Source organism: Lynx canadensis, chromosome C2 (assembly GCF_007474595.2).
Source record: "Lynx canadensis isolate LIC74 chromosome C2, mLynCan4.pri.v2, whole genome shotgun sequence".
NCBI classification, from domain to species: domain Eukaryota; kingdom Metazoa; phylum Chordata; class Mammalia; order Carnivora; family Felidae; genus Lynx; species Lynx canadensis.
Genome location: NC_044311.2, coordinates 16,682,588 through 16,708,114, shown reverse-complemented (window position 1 = coordinate 16,708,114; position 25,527 = coordinate 16,682,588). Strand labels below are relative to the sequence as shown.

The following is a 25,527-nucleotide window of genomic DNA, read 5'->3' as shown; positions in this document are numbered from 1 at the left end:
ACCTTCTTTGTCCATTCATCCATCGATGGGCATTTGGGCTCTTTCCATACTTTGGCTATTGTTGAAAGTGCCGCTGCAAACATGGGGGTGCATGTGTCCCTTTGAAACAGCACCCCTGTATCCCTTGGATAAATGCCTAGTAGTGTAATTGCTGGGTCGTAGGGTAGTTCTATTTTTAGTTTTTTGAGGAATCCTTCCTATGATTTTAAATTAATTAAAAAAAAAATTTTTTTTTCAACATTTATTTATTTTTGGGACAGAGAGAGCGTGAACGGGGGAGGGGCAGAGAGAGAGGGAGACACAGAATCGGAAACAGGCTCCAGGCTCCGAGCCATCAGCCCAGAGCCGAACGCGGGGCTCGAACTCCCGGACCACCGCGAGATCGTGACCTGGCTGAAGTCGGACGCTTAACCGACTGCGCCACCCAGGCGCCCCTAAATTAATTTATATAGTCACTTGCTTATTGGAGGCTGTGGCTTCCCTGTGTGGCCCCAATAGACTTGCTAAACTACACCCTCAAGTCAGATAAACATAAGCACACTGTCATGGGCAGGGTTGACACCTGAAGGCCTCCTCACAGGGCAGGGCCTGCCCATGGGAACTTCCACATCATGGAACCCAGGCCTGCCTGCCCTTTCCAACAGGCAGGTGGATGTTGAGAAGGCCCAGAGGGGCTTGAGCCCAAAACACTAAGTGCCTTCCTTCAGACTCACGAGACAAATCCCTGCTCCTCCCTGCAGAAAGCAGAAGGAGAGACAGGGAGAAAAGTCAAGAATGTCACCCTCCTGAAAGACCCGCATATGGAACCCCAAGGCCAGAGAAGCAGAAGTACCCTCCTACCACTGAGGATTTAATACGTAATGAATGTCAAGTTCTCAGTCTTGGCAACTGTTTGATAAGTGTCATCTTCTCCCTTCCCCTATAATTGTCAGGAAAATACCAAAATTCCATAAAGTAAATATTCATATGTGCCGGTGTAAACACACAAGCTGAATGAGTGGATAGTCATTCCTAATTGTGCCAGTCTGGTGACCCCTCTACAGACTAGGATCAGTTCAGTAATTCTCCCCTGGATGTAATTTCATTAGCTGTCCTTCTCACCTTGGCCATATTTGAATATACTCAAGACAAAAAAAGAACCCCAAGTTGGCCAGTCTCTCAGTGACCTCAGATGGGGTTGAATAATTGTTTATTGGTGAATGAATGGATGAGGAGGTGTGAAGGGTGGATGGATGGATGGATGGATGGAAGGAAGGGAGGGAGGGAGGGAGGGAGGGAGGGAGAGAGGGTGGATGATTGAAGGAAGAGTAAATCAACACAGTCATTTATAATATTCTTTTCTTTGTCTGAAAAAATGAAAGTGGAATAATATTTTTACACAAGCCAGTGTCTTTTCCATTTCACAGGTGAAATAAAAACCCAATATGAAAATCCCTCATTTCTGATGGAAAAAAGTAAAGAGCCACATTATGATCTAAGTAGCATATTTTATCTGTTTGAGCTGGGGGGAAGAAGATTGGGGTTGATTTTGTAGCTTGAGTGACATAAATCTGTGCCCCCCCCCATCAAATATATTGTTATTGCTGTGATTCATCTGGCTTTTTTTTGAAGTGGACTATGGTTTGTGTGCAGTGGATGAAGTAATTGGAGTGAGTGCTTCTCCCTAGAGACAGAATCAATCACCGTTGCAGAAGATGATGACATTTTAGAAAGAAACTCTGAGGAAAATGTCATGCTTAAAAAATTAGATTTAAACACACTGGCTCCAGATTGATTTTTATTACACTCAAATGGATACCCTGATTGATTATCAGTCTTACAAATGTTTAGCACATTTCTCACTTCTCTAATAATCAGAATAATCTAATTTTCAATGTCATTTAATGTACTGTATTCAAGGTTATAATAGATCATATTTCTAATAAAACACAGCAATTATGTAATGAATAATACAGGAGGACCAGCATTCAAACTCATTGGGTTTTGAGGCAGTGCCAATGGAAGGTCTCAGATAAGCCCATTCCTTTAAATGTGATGTACATCTGTGTCTTTGACTGCATCATAAAGGTGTTGGTTTTTTTTTCCTGCTGGTGCTCTGAATGGGACCTTGCCAGATTTGCCCCCCCCCCCCCCCCAAAAAAAAAAACCGGGAGGAAACCACAAGGTTTGAATCTTTTTAATATATGTGATTGGTGCACCTGGAGAAAAGTGACAGGTTGCCAAGTTATTTATTGAATTTCTCTGGTAATTGCTGCTTCCCCCCTCCCCCATTCTTTATATACATCCCCTGGAGAAATACCATATTTTAGTTCTAAATATTTTTCCAATATCCATTATAGCAGGCAGCTGACATTACAGATGTTTCACAGTAAGTCGCAGGATATCTAAATTTAAGGGGGTTTGACTCTTTATTTGGAGCCTAATATTTACCTGATGATGTTTACTTGGTGGTGGTGTTTTCCTTTTCAAGAGGCCTGACTCACTTTAGGAAGTAAGTTGTGGCTTCTCATCAATTCCAGCCATGTCCGAATCTGGGTCAGCAATTACCAATTTCTCTGTTACGTCTTGTGGCTCAGTTTGATGATCCAGCATGTATGAAATGGCATCGAAACCTGAGAGGCTAACAAGAAATAGCACTTCAGGACGTTCCCCTTTTGTGCTGTGCTCTTTGGCGAGGGCATCCAGGGGCCGCGGGAGGAGCAAAGGAGGCCAAGAAGCTGTCAGGACTCAAGACATTTGGAAACTAAAGGACGGGCTTCAGGCTGAGGGCTCACTCCTAAAACAGGCCCAGGTATGAACCTGGTAGAGTGAGAACCTCAAAAGATCCAAAGGTTCCAGAAGATCTTGACAGAAGCAGCTGATGAGCCAGTACAAACAGGAAACCATTTAACAGAGATGAGTATTTAATCCTGATTCAGATTCCACCAGGTTAGCGGTGGCGGGACAGGCTGGGGAAGCCAGCAGTGAGGACGAGATGGCCAGGGCTTGCTGTGATCTAACTCAGGTAGTAACGTGTCTTTCTTCTTAAGAGACTTGGCTAATCAGATCATGAAAGACCACCAAAACCCTCTGTATTTGTGGCTGGTCTGAGCACATCTTGGGACATTACCATTTTTTGTTCTGAGCACCTTATTTTAAGAGTTAATTTATCTCATGGAGCACCCGGGTGGCTCAGTCGGTTAAGCGTCCAACTTTGGCTCAGGTCATGATCTCACGGTTCGTGAGTTTGAGCCCCACATTGGACTCTGCTGACAACTCGGAGCCTGGAGCCTGCTTCTGATTCTGCGTCTCCCTCTCTCTTTGCCCCTCCCCCATGTGCACATGTACACATGCTCGCTCGCTCTCTCTCAAGGATACATAAATATTAAAAAAATCAAAAAAAGCTACTTTATCTCGAACTGAATATTCTCCAAACCAGGATGTAGTAGTATGGCATGAGATCATCAAGCTGTCTGCTGTGAGATGTAATTGGAAAGTCAGAGGGTGGAGAAAAACCAGATGTTGGGAGAAGATAATTACTCTAACCTGTTGGAGAGGTCATGAGCAAAAAAGAAAAATCTGCTACCATTTCTTGGGTGCTAGATCTTTTCAACACCTCTCTCAGATTATGGCCATTTTTTAATGGTCATGGCAACTAACCTGCCCAAATGTACACAACTACTGTGCTAGAGAGTTGAGATTAAAACCCAGCTCTCATGATCGCCATGACTGAGCGATCACAGTTGTGGTCACTTGTGATATGCCGTAACTGGGACTCTTCGTAGACTGATTCTGGAGGATTGCTAAGGTCCCTTCCAACTGTAAATTTGGTAGGTCTCCATTCAGAATACATGTTCGAAATCATTTCCTGATATTTGGAAACATTTCAGGCGTAAGGAGGAAGTACTCTCTCATAGTACCCAAAATACGGTGAGGTTCATCTGGGAGTACTTGCTGCTTAAATAAATGTAGGTTGAGAGAGTGAAGACACCTTTTCAATTAAGCTGTCTACACTGGCAGTAAAATTCTCTACACTGTTGAAAATGGCAGTTCCTGAGGCTGGTTTACCACTGTGAAATTTCCTGGAGCCTCAAGGGTGTGTGTGTGTGTGTGTGTGTGTGTGTGTGTGTGTGTGTGTCGGTCTGTCTGTATGAAGGGGTTGAGAAGGAGATGGCTTATAAAATTAATGAGAAAAAACATTTTTTTTTAATTTTTTTTAATGTTTATTTATTTTTGAGACAGAGAGAGACAGAGCATGAACGGGGGAGGGTCAGAGAGAGGGAGACACAGAATCTGAAACAGGCTCCAGGCTCTGAGCTGTCAGCACAGAACCCGACGCGGGACTCGAACTCACGGACCTCGAGATCACGACCTGAGCCGAAGTCGGACGCTTAACCGACTGAGCCACCCAGGCGCCCCAAGAAAAAACATTTTTAAAAGGCTTTAGTGACAGAGTCTGAGCAGGGTGCTTATAATGGGAAGGAGAGGCTTTAAATGATGTCCTTGTGGTAAGGACCAAAGGTTACCTGAGTTCACAGGACGTTAGTGGGGCTCAGCAAGAGAGAGTAAGGATGCTCATCTGTAGACACAGCCTGTTTTAGCTCTAACAGTAAGATTTTACTTTTACTTCTTATCGCGTTGTATTTTCCTACCGCGTACAGATGAGCTGATGTCTGCAAAGCATCTGGACCTGGGCAATAGCAAGTAGACTAAGTGGCCCTTGGCAGACACGTAGGATGAAGAAGAGAGAAGGATGGGTCTGCCCTCTCTCCCTGAGATTGGGCCCCTGGATGGGCTGTGGTTTCCAGTCACGGAGATGGTGGCATCAGTGGAGGAGGAGTCATGTAGCGCAGCTCAAGAGTCCCTTTTAGGAGACAGTCAATGTGAGGGGCAGGAGACGTCTAGGGGAAGACAGATACACATGTCTGATGCTTAGGAGAAGGCTGGGGCTGGAGCTGGGGATCCGAGCCTTCTGGATGTATGTGCCTGATAGAGGAGGGCCTGGGCGTGGACTTGTAGGGTCCTGGACATGAAGAGTGAGAAAGGACTAGGCATCCCCGAGGTAGGAGTCCTTTCAGCGGGCTGCCAGATAGGCCTTGCAGGGCTCCCCAGATGAAAGTGTCTCCGTGGGGTGTTTCTTAGCTTTCTTGATCAAGCCCTCAGTCTCCCTTTTGTCCACCTGGGAGGCCATCGCAGTTCTCAGGAGACACGGTCCATATCCACCAGCATTCTTCTTTTTGAAGTTAGTTAGCTCAAAGTACTTTTAATAACCATGTTTCATAATTCTTGCTATTTTGTAAAGTCCGGACACGTTCCTAAGAAAGTCCAGAGCCCACCGACCTTTCCCTGTTTTGAAATAAACGTGGGCATCAGCGAGAGCCCTGGGACGAGAAGGTGAGGCTGATAGTCAGAGCTGACAACGGGCCCCTCTACCGTTAAGGTACATGGTAGCAAAAACATTATCCGTGATTGAAAATGGCAGTTCTGGAGCTGACCAACCGTTGTGCAATTTCCTGAATTCAGTCAAAAGATTACGAGGTGAGTGGGGAACAGGCTGGGCAGGGGATTCAGTGGCATTAATGAGAAAAATATTATTGTAGGAGCGCAGCATTCCTTTCCAGCTTAAGGTCTGGCCAGCCTTAAACGCGGGCAAAGTTATGCCATATGTTTCTCAAGATAATGAAAATGGGAAGGGGAAGGGGGCTGGCTGGGGGCAGGGGCGGCCAGGTCTTGCTGAAAGCAGCTTGGTTGTTAAGTGGACGGGACTTGGTAAAGAGGAGGAGGACATCCTCATGTCAGTGCTGGTTAGGACAGCTTGTGCACTCTGCTTATGTTCTGGATGTTTCCAGGACGGCTGCCTCTGCGCTGAGTACATCAAGGTCAGGTGGGCACCTCGACCTTGGTTTCCCCTCGCGTGTTTTTAGCCAATCATTTCTCACCTTTGACCTCTCTCCCTACTAAAATCTACTTGAAGGAGATAACATCACCCCCTCCCCCACAAAGTGAAGCAAGGGCATGGTAAAAAGTGATGAAAGAAAGGAGTTTGGAATATTTACAGATGAAAACGTCAAGGGTTTGCTTCAAAATAATCTGGAGGAAGGGATGGAAGTGGAGAGGAAAGACCATGGGCCACAAACTGATGGTTGACACTGGGCATTGAGTGGATGAGGGCTCATTTCATGTACGATTTTCTCTACTTTTGGTATGTTTGAAATTTTCCGTAAAAATTGTGTTTAAATATAAACACATATGTCATCGTCAGAATAGGAAAAGTTAATGATGGACCTTTTTTAAGGTATAGTTCTGTGTTTGAAGCTTTGACATATAAAAACGGAAACCTTACGAAGGAGGCTGTGCAAAGTGTGTTTCACTTGATGAATTTTATGAAACACATGAAAGGCAACAGTGCTTAAATATTTAAAAATTTTACTCGTAGGGAGATAATACTTTTCTGCCATCTTTCGTGGTTTTTTCTAGGACAGAGTTAGATAAATAAAACAGAACTCTGTTGGTTGCAATCTATAGACTTTGCTGGCTGTCCGAACTCTTACTGACGTTGCGTTGGGTGGGAGCGTTCAGGGCCGAGGGTGGCCTTTGCCTCCGGTGCCCAAGTGCACCCTTCAACATCCCAGGGGGATGACAGGCATGGTGGCAGATAGCTTTCCTTTAGAGAATTCCCAGAATCTTTACATCTTCCCCCCAGGTCTGCGTGCATTCGATTTAGCTCTTTGTGAGGTTCCTTTTTTTTGACTCAGCTGCCTTCTAGAACAGCAGCATGTAATACAAGGACTTTGGAAAATCTTGAGTACTTATTGAAGAAGAATTAGAATTTGGGAAGGAGAATATCACTGGATGTGACTGTAACCTGGCAGGTTTGGAGGCCAAACTTTTTATGAGGCTTGGCGAGAATTGAAACGTTCTCGTGTCTCCAGAACACCTCGCACTACCACAGCCTCAGGTCCTTGGGTCTCTGTATGTTCCCAAGATCTTGCTCCTGCTTTCCCTCAGCCTGGAATGTTCTTCATCTGCCCCTCAGCTCAGATCTTCCTTCTCATGGGAGGATTTTTCTCTGGCTACCCTCCCCTCTCCATCCCCCGTTGGGTGGAAGCCAGTGTTACTCATCTCGGTTTCACTATTGCCCTTACTGCTCTCGAGCATAATAACCCATCATTCTGTGTGTGGTTGAGTCAGGAGCATCTGAATGTCCCCAGAACCAGGGGTCTGGAAACACTTCAGGCCATTATCAGGGCAAAGGAGAGGGGCGTTTCTAGAAGAAAATGTCTATGGGGCACGGGTATGTTGCTGGGCAGAAAGAATAATGGACACTTGCTATGTTGCCTGATAACTGAAATCAAATAAGAAAGCAAACATGGGAGAAAGTGGGTATTAAAATGTTTTTTTTTAAGCATACTTTCCTCCCTAATTGGGATTTATTGCACAAACAACTTCTTAACAATCAAGGACATTTTCTAAAGTATGGGACTGCAAAGTATATTCAGCGTTCTATATCCAAATCTGGCCTCCAGCTGGTTTTGGGAATAGAAAGTTCCTTTGGAACACAGCCATGCTCCTCACTGACATACAGCCCCGCCTCCTCGTGCCCTACAGTGGCACAGTGGTTGCAGCAGAGGCTCTAAGGCCTGCGGAACCTCCTACCCATTGACTACCTGGCATCTTAGAGAAAAAGCTTGCCATCCCTGGTCTAGACTGGGACTTCATCAGGGAACCACATGGCCTCCTTCGCCATCAACATCTCCAGCAGCTGTCACGGTGCCAGGCATAGGGTGGCATAGGTTCCCTGTATAGATCTGAGTGAAATTATTGAATGAATGAACAAGCAGATTGACCAATATCTATTCTAGCTCGCGTCCCGAGTGTGTGCGAGAAGCTCTCGGCCCCAGAACGTGCGATCCTTTCTGCTCCTAGCCACCCACATTACTGCATTACTACATCTTTCTCCCTGCTCATCAAAGTGGCCTCTCCTGCCCACGCTTCCTTACACAACTTCCCCTGTCCCTTCTCCCCCACCCCCCTTCATGATTTTCCTTCCCGATACTTGTCATTATCGGACATTATATCGTATATTCCATTGACGGCCTTCTCCAAGAAGCCAAGAACATTGCTTTGTCCACTGTTCCATCCCCGGCACCTGGAACAGTGCCTGGAACATAATGGGCACCCGGTAAATATTTTTAAATTAACGACCACATTTAGAATTGACGGCAGGTACCCCAGGGCTCCCTAGTGTTGCTCCCCTGGCTTCTTGGATGGGATCCTGATAGATCCCCAACGCTGCCTTGTACTGATGGCCACACCCCAACATATGGATTAGTAACAAATAGGTGGCCACGGGTGGGAGGTGGGAATCTTCCACCACTTCCTCGCTTTCTGTTTTAGGCACTGCTTTCCTCTCCCTGCTGAGCCCTGAAGGCCGTGTCTACCTTAGAAGGCATGGGCAGATGTCTTTTTGATTAAAAGGAGAGAAAAGCATGTTCTGGGTGTGGGTGTTAAGGGAAGGGCAGAGGGAAGTGAATTGTGCAGGTCTGGCGGGAATGTCGTGTGTTATTTCTTGGACTTCTTGCATTTTTTTTTTTTTTTTTTTTGACCCCTCGGCTGAAGCGTTCCCAGGACGAAGACTTGGTTCTCTGTTCATGTCAGGCATCCAAGTACGCAGAAGATGGGAAGATGGCTTTATTTCTTTTCCAGACGACTCTCTGGAGAAATAAATACCTGCGAATTAACGTGGTGTAGGCCAGAAAGAGGATTTTGTGAACTAAATAGCATTTTAGCGATCCTTCACAGATGAGGACAATTTGGGATGATTTATTTATATGAGAAACTGATAAGTTCACTCAAGGGAAAGCTAAGTTGGCTCCAATCTGGCCGACGCTTCACGTGCTGAGATGGACTTGGGGGGGGGGGGCGTGGCGTATTTCTGCTGTTTCATTTTTAACGTTTTCCTTGAGAGTGGCCTGAGAGTGACCTCTCACTAGGGTTCATGGCAGCCAAGGCCAAGTAGGAAAATTCCTTAATTATAGTCCTCGTTACATTCTTGGTAACACGAATCTTTTAGAAAGCCAACCAGTTCAGGAATTATTCTGTGAGCAGTGTATGGTTTGGGGTTGGAATGGTGTTGAATTCTAGCCCTGTCGGTGACTGGCCATGTGACAGTTAAGGCACACAGGCACCGAGAATTCCACACATCACGTTCCTCTTTCTTTGTCCCCTCGTCATTCTCCAAACCGGAAACCAGCTGGCCACCCCTTTCCCCTTCCCACCGCTTGTCACCCCCACATCCCTTACCCTGACCCTTCCCCGTAGTCCCTCCCTGGCTCAGACAGCCCTCTTCTTGCGCTTGGAACATCTAGCAGCCACCTCAGAGCTCTCTCCATCCCCGGTCATTTCTCCACCGAGAACAGAGCGACCTTCCTAAAAAGGCAAGTCCGATCATATCACTGCCATTGTCACCCCAAACGAACCTAAAACCCAAGTCTCCTTGGCAACGTCACGGGATCACGTGAGCTATGGCCCGGCCTGAGCCTGAACTTGAGCCCCGGCCCTGTGTGCGGAGCTTCAGAGCCTCCCCGATGCTTCTGTCCAGCTCTGAAGACTTGCCCTGTCCTCCGCCTGCAGAGCCCTCCCGTCTTCCAGCCTTGGCTTACCTAAAGCTTCCTCTTCCTTCCGTTCTCTGCGTAGACAGACCTGAGGGAATGCATCTTCCAAGATCTTCCTGCTCCGTGCTGCCCTTCCAGTGGGCCTCTACAAATGAACAATTTCACATTCCCCCGGAAATTCGTACAGCTTTTCATGTTGTAAACGTGGATGCTTCTACTGACCTCCCTTACAGGTTCGATTATAGAAAAACAAGTTTTCAAGTGCCTGGACTCAAGGTATTTCCCAGGTTGAGTTTTGAAGGGCTTTCTCTGGCCTCCTCCTAACCCCCCCCCCCCCCGCCCCCAGTCTGCCTTCCGCCCTCGTGGCCCTGCTATAAATGTTCTCTGAAAGTCGTCGCTTTCTCCATTGCCAAAACCAGTGAACTTTGCTTCCTCTTCTTTCTTTCTGACTGTCAGCCACAGTGGACACTTGGCCAGGCTGCTGCCGCTTTGGATCCTTTTCTCCGTGGAAATCCATTTCCATGATTTTTTAGCATCCAGTTTCCTGCCCGCTGTTCATCTGCCTCCACCGTTGTGTCCTGTTCCCTTCCCACCAACCGCTGGCCCTTCCCAAGGCCCAGTTCCTGAGCCTCATTTTTTTCCTTCCTCTCTCTCCCGTTGCTTATCTCCCTCATGACCTCGATTGGTCCTCCTAAGATTTCGGCTCCTAAATGATCTAACTTCACACCTGTCCTCTGGCCTGATCCATAGAGCCATCGCTTCCCGGATTTGCCATCTCACTTTCTGGTTCCCTCCCGGTAAGCCAGACTCATTGCCTTCCTGCCCCACACTGGATTCCTTATTCCCCGTCGGCTTCCCCAGTTTCCTTTTATTTGGGATACCATCCATATTCCCAGTTCCAGCGTTAAGAGGCTTTTTCTCACCCCCCACATTGAACCCATTACCTAGCCCAACGTATGTTTCATTGCGGGGTTTCCTAAATATCCCTTTCCCCCGCCTCTCCTCATTGTCCCTATATAGATTAGATATATATCTAATTTTCCTCTCCCCACCGATCCTCATTCTGCACTTCCTCTACGCACACCAGCCGCCCTGCTCTCCTCCAAACCTGATGCGGACATTCCAGGACGCATTTCCTCATATCCCCCACGTCCAGAATGTTCTTCCCACCTCTTTCTGCTCCCCACTGAGACCCATCCTTTGAAGGCCATCAGAAATCAACTTCTGTCATATAACTGTGTTCTGTCCCATGCTCAGGGCCTTTCCCAGAGTGTTCTCTTCATCAAGAGTGGCTCCTGCCCCTTCAAGCCTTATTCCTTCATTGAATATTTGTTGAGTGTCCTTGGAAAAGAACCCGCACTAGGGACACGAGAATGAATAAGACCTAGGATACTCCTATAGGGCACTCAGCTCAGTATCCCTCTACCCTGTGAGATTTTTCGTGACTCCCACAGACTGAACTGTCAGCTCCCTCATCTGTAGATCTGAGTACCGTCTTACAACGTACACCGTAGGTTTCGTATTCCTGTTGCTTCAGTCAGTGAATTAATATTCTGGCATGTAACTCACTGCATGATAGTTATTTGTTTAGGTGACTATCTTTTACTAGAATGTGAATCTCTTAAAAATAGTAGCTATTTGAACAGATGAAAAGCTAAATAAACAGATGAACACATGGGTGGCTGGGTGGATAAATAGATGAAAGGTTAGACCAATGGATGAATAAATGGATAGACCAATGGAGGAAAAAATGGGGAGGGAGGGCTAAATGAATGAACACATAGATGAATAGCTGAATGGATGACAGATGCATAGATGATGAAAAGATGAACTGGATAAATGGATGGATGGATGGATGGACGGATGGATGTGTGAAAACAACCTATAGTTAAGAGAGACTTCAGTGGTAACCCTCTCATCCATTGTAAGAATACCTTTAAAATAACTTTGAGAGCTAAGGTAACCTCCAAGAACATTAACAGTAAATTTAAATAAATTCAAAAGTTTTCATGTAATGATCTTTTTATTTTAAACTGAATTGACGAGCTATATTTTTTCTTCTTTTTCACTTTAAAAAAAAATTATTTAAATCCAAGTTAGTTAACATCTAGTGTAATAATGGTTTTAGGAGTAGAATTTAGTGATTCTCACTTACATATAACACCCAGTGTCATAGGAAAGGAAGTTCTGGTTAATTGACTAATCGTATCCAACAGTAGGCTAGCATGTATCTCATATGTGGATGGCCAATTCTCTAAAAATTAAAATTCATAGAATGCCTTTAGAACAACAGCTGTACTGAACAATACTCATTTGGTGATTCTGAAAACGCTTAGAATCCTTAGAATTTCAAGGATACCAGTGAGAATCACTTAGGGATATATAAGCTGGCATAAGTCATTTAAATGCCTTAAGGTGAGAGTTTTTCATTTAACTAGGTATGTAACATCCACCCATTCATATGTAGACCCTTGCTCTGGTGATTTGGGTTTCCGAAATTGATTTGACAACATGGAGGCCCTTCTCTGCAGCAATATCCTAAATAGGGTATTGGGCACACATCAGCAAACATGCAGACATTTGTCTCTCTCTCGGATACCTCATTGACTCACGGATGGTGCAGGCAGAGATTCATCAGGTGTACCAGGCAGTATCTGGAAAAGTTGGAGCCCAAGGAGATGAACGTGGCCGCATCGGTTTACTAAGTCAAGTTCACATGGAAGTTCCTGCCATGGAGATGAACCTGCTGAAAGTTTAAAAATTGCTCAGCTTACCTATCCTCCACCCTCCCCTTAGTCTCCAGTTACGTGGGCCCCAGGCTGAAGCACTGGTCTTACCTTGGATGAAAATTCTTTCCTCCCTCCCTCCTTTATTTCTTCCTTCCTAATTTTCATTATCGCTTTCTCTTTCCTTTCTCTACTGCTGTCTTACATTTCACATTTGAAAGTAGTCCACGTATATTAAACCCTCATCGTCTGTATTATGTGTCTTCTACATTTCATTTGAGAAATAAAGCATACTTTATTTGACTTTGAATTTTCAGTAGCTCCAGGACTCAATAAACGTTTGGTGAATAAGAAATCAGTGTAGGGCTCCCACTACTTTAGTACATATTACAGTGTGTTGCAATTATTTGCATATCTAAATATATATAAGAATTCTGTGTGTGATGGAAAAGAAAGAATGTCCCCATTTTTCAGATGAGGAAACTGAGGCTTCGGAACACTGAGGGACGACCCTGAGTTTGCACGGGCAATAAATGTTGGACTAAAATGCAAAACTTTGGAATTTGACCCTCGTCCTTCCCACCTGGCAGTTGTACCTTTCCTGTTTATTTAAAACCCATAGAGAACAATTTCATAATTTCTGTATGTTGTAACAGATATGGGCAGGATCTTGAACCTTGTGTTGGAGGAATAACAAATTGTCTTCTTCCTCGCCTTAACCACTGAATAAAAGCAACCGTTGATTCAGACATACCAGGGGGCAAAAGCATACGTGGGTATGTGCTACAGTTGCCATAAACACACTCTTTACCGACGCTGTATCAGTTAGCTATTGCTGTATAACATACTACCCCAAAGCTCAGTGGCTTGAAACAATAAGCGTTTATTATCGCTTATAAAACTATTGATCGGCTGGGTGGTCCTTCTGGGTCCACCGGGCTCTCTGGTGAGACTCTGGTCGGCTTCAGATAGGGTAGGCAATTCTGCTCATCTTCTCTGAATGCTCTCCCAGATTTATGGGCAGGTTGGCTCTAGACTGATCTCAGATGGTCTCAGCTGGACTAATTGGGCTCTCCTCCGCACGGTCTCTCATTTTCCAGCAGGTTAGCCCAGGCTTGTTCATACGCAGTGATGACGTTCTGAGAGGGGCAGGCAGAAGTGTGCGAGATCTCTTGGAAATGGTATAATATTACTTCCACTGCATCCTGTTGGTTAAAGTGATTCACAAGCCACCCCAGAGAGGTGGGCTGTGGAGTTGTGTCCACCTCTTGATGGGAAAGGCTGCAAAGTCCATGCAAACGGGGTGAAATAGGAAGACACAGAGGATTAGGGCCACGTTTGCAGTCAAACCACCGTGCAAACGTGGCTCCCCTTTCCAGGCACCCCCCATCTGATGCTCCCGTTCTGCAGGGCATGTCAAAGGGTCATGCTCCCCAAGAGAAATTCCTGAGCCTCCTCAGAGGTTTCTCCAGGCTAAATGCCTCATTTCTGTTTTTAAAAAAATGTTTTGGGGCACCCGGGTGGCTCAGTCGGTTGAGCGTCCGACTTCGGCTCAGGTCATGATCTCACAGTCTGTGAGTTTGGGTTCGCGCGTCGGGCTCTGTGCTGACAGCTCGGACCTGGAACCTGCTTCAGATTCTGTGTCTCCCTGTCTCTCTGCCCCTCCCCCGCTCATGCTCTTGCTCTCCTCTCTCTCTATCAAAAATAAATAAACATTAAAAAAAAAATTAAAAAAAATGTTTTAAGAGGGAAAATATAACAGTTTCAAGGAGGGGTGCCTGAGTGTCTCAGTCGGTTAAGCATCCAACTTCGTCTCAGGTCATGATGTCACAGTTCATGGGTTCAAGCCCCACCTCGGGCTCTTTGCTGACAGCTCAGAGCCTGGCACCTGCTTTGGATTCTGTGTATCCCTCTTCTCTTCCCTTCCCCCACTCATGCTCATTCTCTCTCTCACAAAAATGAATAAATGTTAAAAAAATGAAAAAAAAGAATGTCAAGGAGACTACAATTCGTTTTCTGAAAATTGGGTTTAGACAACAGTAGGAATAAAAATTTTGACCATTAGAATTTATCATGATGGACATTGTTGTTTAATATTTGGAAGCACGTAATTTGCCATGATACAGGTTTATCTGGAAAGCCTTCTGCTGAGAAATTTCTTTTGTCATCCCCCTCCTTCCAGTCACATACTGCTTTGAAAGGCAGTCCATGGGCCTGGATCTCTGTTCATCATTTACCCTAGATGTATGGATCCTTACTCTAAGACAGTTGATTCCTGAATCTGACACTGCCCATTTTTACAAAGAAGTTACAGTTAAAAAAAAAAATGCACCAGTCTTTCAGATACAAGAGGGCAGGTTGAACTCAACAGAGTGAACTTCAGCTTGATATAACAAAGAACTTCCTGCCCACGAGTATGGCTTATGGGAACAGATACTGAACTCTCCTTTTTGTAAACTGGAGATAATTTAAAAAGAACATGAGTTGATCATGCCATAGGTGTGAGGGTTTACTTACTCCTGAGTAAGACACAGAGGGCGACAACCTCAGTGTCTTAATTTCCATTTAAAAAAATTTTTTTTAATGTTTATTTTTGAAGAGAGAGAGACCGAGTGTGAGTGGGGAGGGGAAGAGAGAGAGGGAGACACAGAATCGGAAGCAGGCTCCAGACTCTGAGCCATCACCACAGAGCCCGATGTGGGGCTCAAACCCACGAACTGTGAGATCATGACCTGAGCCGAAGTTGGACGCTTAACCGACTGAGCCACCCAGGCGCCCCTTAAATTTCCATTAAAAAAAATTTTTTTTAGTGTTTATTTATTTTTGAGAGCGAGAGAGAGCACTCTCTCTGAGAGAGAGAGACAGGGGAGGGGCAGAGAGAGAGAGAGGGAGACACAGAGTCCAAAGCAGGCCCTAGGCTCTGAGCTGTCAGCACAGAGCCCAACGCTGGGCTGGAACTCACAAACCCCCAGATCATGACCTGAGCCGAAGTCAGACCCTTAACCGACTAAGCCATGCAGGCGCCCCTTAAATTTCCATTTCTTAATGTTCAGTTTTATGCCATCAGTTAAGACCTTCCTCTCAGCCCTCGTCGTGTGGGATGGCTCTGTCACAAGCCCAAAGCCAAGGGCACATCTGCCTCCCGCGGACAGGATTTGGTCACTGAGAGTAGCCCATTGCCGTCCAGGGAAACGTGCAGAGAAGCTCCACTAATTATGAAGGAAGTGTCTCAGAGGCACTTCGCACCTTCTCACCTGCTCATTGTCAAAGCTCCCGCTTTTATACCTCATGCAGGAATTTTTATTGTCCCTGGAGTTGAACTTAGGATGTTTCCTATGGTTCGTACAAGACTCTTGTCCAAAGGAAAGGATCTGTCACTTGTAACAGAGCTTTAAACTCTTGCCTTGCAAGGATGCCCACCACATGGGGCCTGCCTGGAAAGGAATATGGCCAGGGCAGGGCTGGGCAGGGCTGGCCACGCAGGCCAGACGGAGGAGGAAGAAAGGATTTGGAAATGAAAGACAAAGGGGAGGCTCTCCACTCGAGAGGAGGTAAAATCTCCATATCTACAAGCGACCAGGGAGAGGAAACGGTGTTTCAAATGGTTTTAAAAATTTTATTATAATATTCCACTTTAACCGGAAAGAGGTATTTGGCATTTGGTACATTATGATATTTCAGAGATTTTCTGTAAGTGCTTTGAATAACTTTAAGAAGCTGAGCTAGGCTGGTAGATCCTTGTTAAACTCCGAGAATGCTATGTCCAGACTGCTTCTCTTATGACTTGCATAGTTAATATTCTGTAAAAATTCTAAGTATGCTCCCCTGCTCCGTCACTGGCACTGTGAACAGCCAGGCCATCCCTTAACACGTTGCACTTGTGGGGGGCCGGGGGGGGGCACATCGCCTTTCCAAGTCCCCACCCACGTGCTGCTGCCTCCCAGGTTGGAGCCCTGCAATCACAGTATTCACTTAACAGATACTCTGGTGCCCCGCCCTCAGTCTGGTCCCAAAGGCCTGTGTCCCTGGGTGTGGGGGGGGGGGGGGACTTCCTTGTAGCCTCATTCACTAACCTCCTTCCTCTGTATTTGCGCAAGCTTCGACTAGTGCTTACGTGGTTAAGTGCTGTGTTAGGTGCAGGACACGGTCTCCACCTTTAAGGAGATTCTGATCTTGAGGAATATTCACTCGCCCAACTCCGCCCACCTTTACCTTGGGACCTACTGCGCCTCCACGTTTGAGCACCAACCCCCACACCCCGAAATAATGGGAAAAGTCTGTCTTTGTTAGTCCTACATCCATCTGCCTTCAGATCCATTGGTTTACGGTTTCGTCTACATAATTAATTCAGAAAAATTATTTTTAAACTCAACTCTATTTTTGTGGTTTTCTTTTAAGTGTGTGGGTGTGTTAGTTACAGGCTCTCCCCCACGCACAGCCACCAGATAGCTCACATCACCAACTGTGACCCATTGTTTCTGTAGTTAGCAAGGTGAAGACTCCCAGATGAACGAATCCCAGACTTTAATATTCGAACAAGAATAAACAGACCGCTATGCTTCCTTTGCTACACTGAACATAGAGAACGGTATGGGCAAAAACGCCGTCGACTGTCTTTTCCTTTTTCTCTTTCTTTCTTTTTTTTGACGTCATGGAATCTTTAGCGAAGCGTTGTTTTCATCTCTTCCTGAATCCAAGTGAATCCACAGCTTTTGCATGTTTCCCACATTACATTTTTATTGTGTGCGTGGAAATCAATATTCTAGATACATGCACAAGTGCACACATTAAAATGAACATGACTTCATTTATTTCCATGATTAGACATTCAAATAAAAGTGCTTGGGTGTCTGTTTTCATATTCATAGGTCGAGATCCGTACATCAGAGGTATTTGTATAAGTGACACTTTTATTACGTTCATTTCATTTGCAATATGATAGTGGATCATAAATATGTTACTTTTACGCCACCAAGTCTGATTTGTGGCGCTTGGCCCTCACAAGGAAATACTTGATATTTTATGGAGCACCTTGCGTTCCAAGAAGCGCTTTGCAGACATCAGGCCCGGCTCGCCCAGGTGTGTAAATCATACTCGTGACCCTTCGGGCGCCCCACCTGCTTTGTCAGCCTGCTGGCTCTGGCCGCGGTGGCTCGAGTGGTTCTTGAACGCCCCGCGGGCCCCGACATGGAGATGAGACCTCTGATTTCTGGAAGGAAGAGGCTCGGGTGAGCTCTTTGCACACAGAGCAGACTCCACATTTAGTCACATGCTCACCTTGTCCCTCACAGAACAGTTTCTGAGCCCCCACTGTGGGCCAGACACTGTTTTCGGCCCTCGGGAGACAGAGACAAAATGTGACCTTGGCCATCCAGATATTCAGACCGGGAGGGGATGGCCCTGTGAGACGGTAATCGGCCCCCACCTTGAGATTGGGGCTCCGACACAGAGGGTGACAGTATGTGCCCCCACCATCCCTCTGCCCGTTGCCTGTGGGATGCACTGTGCCTGAAAGCCGTCGGTCAACCCTCGGATCCATCACAGGTAATTGGTGCCCGTGGCAGCCAGCAGCCTTCCGTGGGAGTGGAGGGAGAGGCCGGCCACCAAACGTCACAGGCGGCCTTTGGGGCTGAGCATCAGTTGTACAGCCCGGGACTCCCTAGGCTCCCACCTCCCTTCCCATCCCTCCCCTCAAATCGCTCTCACCCCTTTCCCCAGCATCAGCCTCCCCATCCTGGATCAGAGCCCCTTGTCCCTACACACACACACACACACACACACACAACATGCCAGTGATACACATGCACCATCCTTCATGGCACCATGTGGCAGAACTGTGAATGTGTATGACATGACCAAATACAGTGGTTAAGAATGAGGACTCTGGGGGCGCCTGGGGGGCTCAGTCAGTGGAGCGTCCGACTTCAGCTCAGGTCGTGATCTCGCGGTCTGTGAGTTCAAGCCCCGCGTCGGGCTCTACGCTGACAGCTCAGAGCCTGGAGCCTGTTTCGGATTCTGTGTCTTCCTCTCTCTCTCTGCCCCTCTCCCGCTCATGCTCTGTCTCTCTCTCTGTCAAAAATAAATAACATTAAAAAAAAAAAAAAAGAATGAGGACTCTGATGCCAGGTTGTCTGAGTTCAGATCCCCACTACATCATTTCTAAAACGCATGGCCTTGGGCAGGCTGCTTAGCTTTCTGTGCCTCAGTTGTCTCATCTGCAAAAAAGGCATGATAATGATAGTGATCGGGTTGTTTGTATGGCCTAATTATGAGTAGAAGGCTTGGGGAGTGCCCCATAGCTGCTAGGGTAGCTGTAATTAACACTTTCAAACATTGTAAGAATTCTCCAGGATGAATCACGGTAGGTATCCTAATGGCGATGCCCTGTTCTCGTTATTATTGTTACTGTTGCTGTCGGATGATGAATGTCTGGCTCTCACCGTAAGTGAAGCTCCATGGTAGCAGGAACCATCTGTGTGGCTCCACTGTTATTTCCTCCCTGCAGCAGATGTCCCTACTAGAGGCTCAGACAACATTTGAATGAATGAATGGCCAGAAAACGAAGAAATGAGCCCATCTGTTCATTTGGGGCCGCTCCCATGTGGCTTCTGGAGAAGCATCACTGCCACTTGCAGCCGTGGACCTTGTGATAAAGCCCACAGATCCTCAGTGTTCGGGCCCACCATTTCCACGTGGAAGGGCCTTAAGTTCTTCTTCCTGTATGGCCAGGCCGTGTGAGCCTTGATGGTAGACTGGCCGTCCCACCTAGCAGACGTCCGTGCACCTCTGGGAGGGCGCCGCTGCCTTCAGGAAGCTCTGAGAGGGGCTGAATCCCCCGGACGATGATGAAGCCAGTGTCCGTACCGGGTCCCTGGCCCCCTGCAGCACCTGTATCACCCCCCTGCCCCATACTGCCCCAGATGCTGCTGACCACGAGTGCCCCGAAACTGGACAAAGCCACCGTCCCCAAGCCCCATGGCGTCCCATTTACTGCATCGCCTCCTTGATTCTGGTGGCTCTTGGGCAGGCCATCCCCATGCGTGGCCCAGATCCCACATCTGCAATCCACCGCAGTTTAAACCATTGAGCAAAGTCAGTTGTTGAGAGCCATGGGTTTACGAGACACCTCCATCAACTTATGAACCTTTCCGTGATCAGAGCATCGTTACCAGGTGGTCATTGCGTCTTTGCGGTTGGGAGAGGAGTACCCGGAGTCCCAGTAGCCCTTCGGTCATGGAGATTGGGGCGTCATTACCAGGGGGTCATTGCGTCTTGCTGTTGGAGAGGAGTACCCAATAGTCCCAGTTAGCCCTTCGTCATGGAGACAGTAGAAGGGCACTCCGCCTTGGGAGGCAGGAGCCTATGTGTTACACACTGGTCCCCTGGCAGTCAGTCAGCTGGTGAGAGTGCTCTGAGTTCGGGCCTCAAAGCGCAGAAAATGGAGCTCTGGGCTTTACAGCTTGTTATTTTGCAAATGGCGGGTGCTGTCTGCACAACCCAACTGAGTACCCCCCGCTCGGTGCACTGCTACAGCTCACCGGGGTCCCCTTCCCACCTGACCTCACCTCTCACTTTCGGGCTTGGTACAGATGATCCGTGGGGGCAGCTCACGGAGTGCCCCCCCCACCACCTCCCGGGTGACCTCCAGGGCTGTCTTTCCTCGCATGCGTTTTCCAGGTGATGGTCCAGGGGGCTGTGGGTGGATGGGGGACGGTGAAGCAGAATGCTGAGAAGCGCAGATCCTTCTCAAGGTCCTACAGACTCGCCTGGGGATGCGATCATGGGTATTATGTGTGTGTGGTTCCTCTGCTTTTGTGTATATTCCACTGAAGATCTTGGCTTGACTACTTTCAAAGAGGGTGATCTTGGGCCTCAAGCTTCTGAGAGTGTAGAAATGGAATTTAATGCCTACCTCACCCGGCTCACTGTGGAATTCAGTGAACTAGAATTCTTGAATTGCTTAAGGCGGTGGCTCGCCCTTGCTAAGCAATCAAAAAGTGCATTACCGTCACTGCCGTGTTAGGTGGTCACAGGTCGCCATCTTGGCTTCTTGATTCCAGTCACAGCAGTTCGTAGTGTTCAGTGACTTGTGGCCTCCCTCAGGGGCTGGGGTTTTTTTTTTTTCCTTATTTTAAGGTATAATTCACAGAGCGTAGCATTCATCATTTTGAAGTATGCGGTTCAGTGGTTGTAGTATATTCACAAGGTTGTACGCCATTCCCACTACCTAATTCCAGAACGTCACGTATCCCTAAAAAGAAAATCCCGTTAGCAGTCAGTGCTGATCTTCCGTGAGCCCCAGCCCTCGGCAACCACTGATCTGCCTCCTGCCTACCGGTTTGCTTTCTCTGTACGTCTCGTATAAATAGAACCACACAACACGCGGCCTTCTGTGACTGGCTTCTTTCGTGGAGCATAAACGTTGTCAGGGTTCATCCACGTTGTAACGTGGGTCTGTACTTCACTCCTTCGTGGCCAAAGATATTCCACCGTGTGGATGCGCCACGGCCGTTTATATCCGTTCGTCAGGTGATGGACATGTGGGTTGTTTCCACCGTGGGGCTGTTTACGGGAAGGGCTGCTGTGAACATTGGTGTACAGGTTTTGCATGAACGCTTATTTTCTGTTCCCTTGGGTGGACCCAGGAATGGGATTGCTGTAGCGTGTGGCAACTCTTTAAGCTTCTCGAGGGACTGCCAGACTGCTTCCTTAGAGCTCTGTTTGTGGAAGGACCCTCACTGCTCACGTAGGGCTCTTGTGTTAGCAGATGACGGGGTCACGGGCAGGGGTCAGGAAAGCCTGCTCACCTGCATGGGAGAGCCCGTGGTGCTCCACACACAAGGCGTCAGGCCCCAGCCTCCCCTCGCAGACCCAGACTCCGTCCTTGAGGGAGCGTCGTGGGGGCGTCTCGGCTGCCGTGCGCTACCCCCTTCCTCACGTCCCATCCTTTGCTGACCGTATCCTTTGCTTTCTAACTGCTTTAAAACCATATGCTGTCCTCCTCCCCCCGGCATCCCACACCTGCTAGGAAGGGTCTGGGCACTTGGCCAGTCTACACGGAAAAGTAATACATTTGAGGCTGAGTTACTTCACACTGTCGTTACCACTCACCTTAATCTGGAAATGTTCTGAGCCAAAGAACAGTGTCATTTCAGAGTCCTGGGGGAGGAAAATCCTCTGGAGAGGTATTGTTTTCTTCTCAAACGTGTCCGCTCCCTTAAGAGCGAGTGAGTCCAAGCGAAGAGAGAACTTGTCCAACTGTGTAAACATTCTTCAGTCTCTCTGACACTCAGTTTCTTCATCTGTAAGATGAGTTTTAAAATCACCTCCCTGATCAGGGGATTAAGTGAGATGCTGCGGACACGGTTCCCAGTACAATGCTTAAGATGCTCGAGAATGTGAATATTCGCCCCGGCTGCCCTCCCTCCAGGTCAGGAGTAAGTGACTTATACAGACACTGGGATCCTTCAGTACCGTTCACAGCGCTCCCGTCCCCATCCCCGTCTGTTTCCTCTCCGCCTTGCTGCGCTCCCCAGCTCCCCAGGCCTTCATTTCAGTCTGCCCCATATGGGGCCTCGGGATCCTCACCGTGTAGACCCAGGGAGCTGCCAGTTCTCAGATCACCCCGGGTGCTCTCAGGGAGGCAACACAAGCCAAATCCTCTTAGGGGCAGATCGGATTATGACCTGGGTCATTTTGCAGCACAGATTCGCAGGTCATGGGCGGTGGCATACACGCCAGGTGGCGTCCAGGCTGGCCACCCCCCAGGTCCCCCGGGGAATGGGGACGCCCCGGAGGGCTTGCGCGGTCTGGTTTCACCTGTTGGCCTCCCTGGGTTGCGGTTCCCTTCCCCGGGAGATCCTAGCCCGAGGCCAGAGCTTTGCGTGACACTCGGGTTTGAAGTCATCCGAGAGCTCTGTGCTGCGAGGGGAAGCGTGGGTTTCCACAGCCCCGGGTCCTGGGACTCGACTCATCCTGGCGTCACGCTCAGCTGCGAAAGTGCTGAGGCAAAGACCACACCTGCCGAGGGGTCAGTGGGCCAGACAAGATGTAGAGTGGAGCGGCTATAGATGAATAAGCAAATGAGTGGACCGATCGTTTTTCAGGCCAGGGCCCACAACGCATAGATTATTGTTTTAAAATAACTTTTTTTAACAATAAGTGATTATAAACATTTTATTTAAATATTATATACGATGTATACAATATGTAATACATTTATACGGTATTTGCAAATAATAATAAAAGATTATGTGATGAATACCAAAGTCTAGGAAGCAGAAAAGCACAAAGGGACAAAAATCACCATCCCATCACCTTTGAGATGAATCTCTTCAAAAGGGTCCGTTCATTCAGGAAACTAAAAGACAATGACAACAACAAAAAACAAACCAGAAGGCTTAGCTAGGAATCACGAATCATGATGCAACAAGGCTTTTTGTTCAGCAACGTGTCTCCCGGGCCTGAGTGGTTCCCTCGGAGCCTCTGGAACTGGGTGGGAGGGAATGGGGAGGCATTTGGGAAAATCCATCTTTTGAGGACTGGTCCACATAGAAAGTTCTGTCCAAACAAACTGAGGCTCTCAGCCTTTTGGGCGACCCTTAAAGTAACTCTTTAAGAATTACTTGGCAGGTGCACACGCAGACAAACCTTCCTCTCCGCCTGGCCCTTCTGGCCGCCAGGCCTCTCTTCTTGGGAGATGTGTTCATGGCACCTTTTCCCACTGTTCCTGTTCCAAGTGTCAAGTGAGTCCAGGCGGCGTCGGGAGATGGAAGCTTGCAGCACAGGCCCGGCCGTTAATGACCCCTGGTTTGCCTTCTCTCTCATTCCCAGCTGTCAGGAATGATAGGAACAAGAAAAAGAAGGAGCCTTCGAAGCAGGAATGCACGGAAAGCTATGAGATGACGGCTGAGCTGGACGATCTCACAGAGAAGATCCGAAAAGCTCACCAGGAAACCTTCCCGTCGCTCTGCCAGCTGGGTAAATACACCACGGTAAGAGACGCTTCGCCCGAGGCTGCCGGGAGGGTAGGTGCAGGCCCTTGCATGCATGTTGGCTCCCTCCTTCCCTCTCCCCTTGCCCTGGAGGGCACGTCCACCCAGATTCAGCCCAGACCATGTAGGTGGACGGCGTGGGGCTACGCAGTGGCCGCCTCCCTTCGTGTGGTGGCCTCGGCACGGTCACTGAGAAGGCTGGGTGTTTCCTCCCATCCAGTCCCACCAGCATGCGTGTGCCCAGGAAACACAGACTGAGCACTTACCGTGTGCAGGCCGTGTGCAAGGCACTGGCGACATGAGTGACCAAGATAAGGTCGCTCCTCGAGGGGACACACAGCCTGGTGAAGGAGACAAGGGAAACCGGTGAGGTGTTGCAGCCATCATGACAGACGCCTGTACAGAGCCCGGGGGGGGGGGGCCCGTAGAGGGGGCCCGGGGCCGTCTTTTAAAAACCTACCTCCAGCTGTGAAGTCCAACCAACGTTACGGGGGCCCTCCCCTGGGCCGCGGTCTGGCTTGAGAGAGGGTGTCAGCCCCCTAAGCCAGGGCTGGGGAAAGCACAGGCGTGACTCCTCCCCGGGGAGGAGCTGCGCTCCCAGAGCTGTGCCAGAAATGGCTCTCACTGCGCGTAGACATGAAGACAAGGCAGGAGGGGCAGGATGTGGGATCAAGGGTGGGTGACGTATATTGACGGGTCTGGGATATGTCACTGAAGACCCATGAGCTACTTCCATTTTTTTAAGCTGGTTTTTGCATGTATTATGTTCACTGAGACCAATTCCCAGTGCATGGCACATAATAGGCACTCAATAAGTTATTTGTTGAGTGAATGAGCGAACGAATGAATGAATATAACTAGAATGCTGTTCTGGCCTCCTTAAGTAGCTTACATTGCTTGCCTAAGATGCTGGTAAATGTATTTTTTAGAAATCCAATTATCTGCGGCGCCTGGGTGGCCCAGTCGGGGAAGAGGCCGACTTTGGATTCCGGTTCAGGTCATGATCTCACGGTTGTGAGTTCGAGCCCCACATCGGGCTCGGTGCTGACAGTGTGGAGTCTGCTTGGGATTCTCTCTTCTCCTCTCTCTCTGCCCCTCCGCCCACCTGAAAAATCAAGAAACATTCAAAGAAATTTTTTTAAACCCAGTTATAGCCTTTGCTGGTTGGGTGACTGGCGCGCCGGGAAGAGAAGAGCGTGAAAGGTCCCGACGTAAAGAGGAAACGGTGATGCAGAAAGACCAGGAACAGTGAGCGCAGGGGCTGCGAAGCCGCTCTGGGGAGCTTGCGGGCCGTGCCTTTGAGGGTGCCGTCACCCGCTTTTTCTGTAAAACGGAATGGTAACCGGAAGCAGGCGCAGAGGGTTGCCATGAGATCAGTCCGAGAACGCGTCGGGCGGCTTCTCGGGCGCGGCTGCCCGTCGGGTGGCCGCAGTTAGGCCGGGCCACACCGAAGTCTCTGGCTCAGGGGGCGCCGGATGGACCCAGAGCGGTGCTCCCCAGTGAGGCACCTGGCTGTCTTGCTGACGGGCAGGTTCCGATCCAACACGTTCAGCGTCGCGATGGGGGCCGTGGGGGCGTTTCAGGCGCGGCTGCAGACCACACTCTGGCTGGCAGAGGCCGTGAGCCAGACTCTGAGTAGCAAGACCCAGGAGGACTCGGGGGCCCACCCAGGCCCTTGGTGTCAAGGAGGAGAGACGTTTGGCGTGCTTCACCCACCGATGCGTAAAGCCGTTGACCTACCCTCCCGGGCCCAGGGAAGGGCCTGATTCAGCCGACAGGCCCCCACCGAGCTTGGGGAATGGCATCCTAGCCCAGAGCAGACCCAGCGCAGGACAAGGCTGGACGCCGTAAAGGAGCTTCTCTTTTAAACCGAGAGGCAAAGTAGGCCCGTGGACCAAGAGGTGGCACAGGGTGAGTCATCAAGAGCAAGGACGCTCGAACCAGATGAACGTGGCTTCACTCCTGCTCAGCCACCGATCGGCCACATGACTACGTGCAAGTTATTAACTTCTCTCGGCCTCATTTTTCCCATCTGTGGAATGGGGATGATATAAAAGGGTTAGAAAAATTCAGTACTTCCTAAAAAGCTTCAGCAATGGGACCCGTAAAAAAACAGTGATGTGGCAGAAGCCACAGCCACCACGTATCCATTCGCTGTGTGTGAACTGATGCTCCGGGCACCTGGTCCCATGCCAGGTGTTTCTGGCACTACGG

The 25,527-nt window shown here is 48.4% G+C and overlaps 1 protein-coding gene across 3 annotated transcripts in view; it reads left to right on the top strand.

Annotated features, from left to right (window-relative positions):
- The window catches only part of RARB (retinoic acid receptor beta), a 171,500-nt gene that overhangs the window by 121,440 nt on the left and 24,533 nt on the right, over positions 1–25,527 (top strand). For all 3 annotated transcript variants that reach the window (XM_030330639.1, XM_030330640.1, XM_030330641.1), the window contains exon 4: positions 23,153–23,313. In XM_030330639.1, the coding sequence (XP_030186499.1) occupies positions 23,153–23,313 (161 nt within the window). The remainder of the gene's footprint in view (positions 1–23,152; positions 23,314–25,527) is intronic.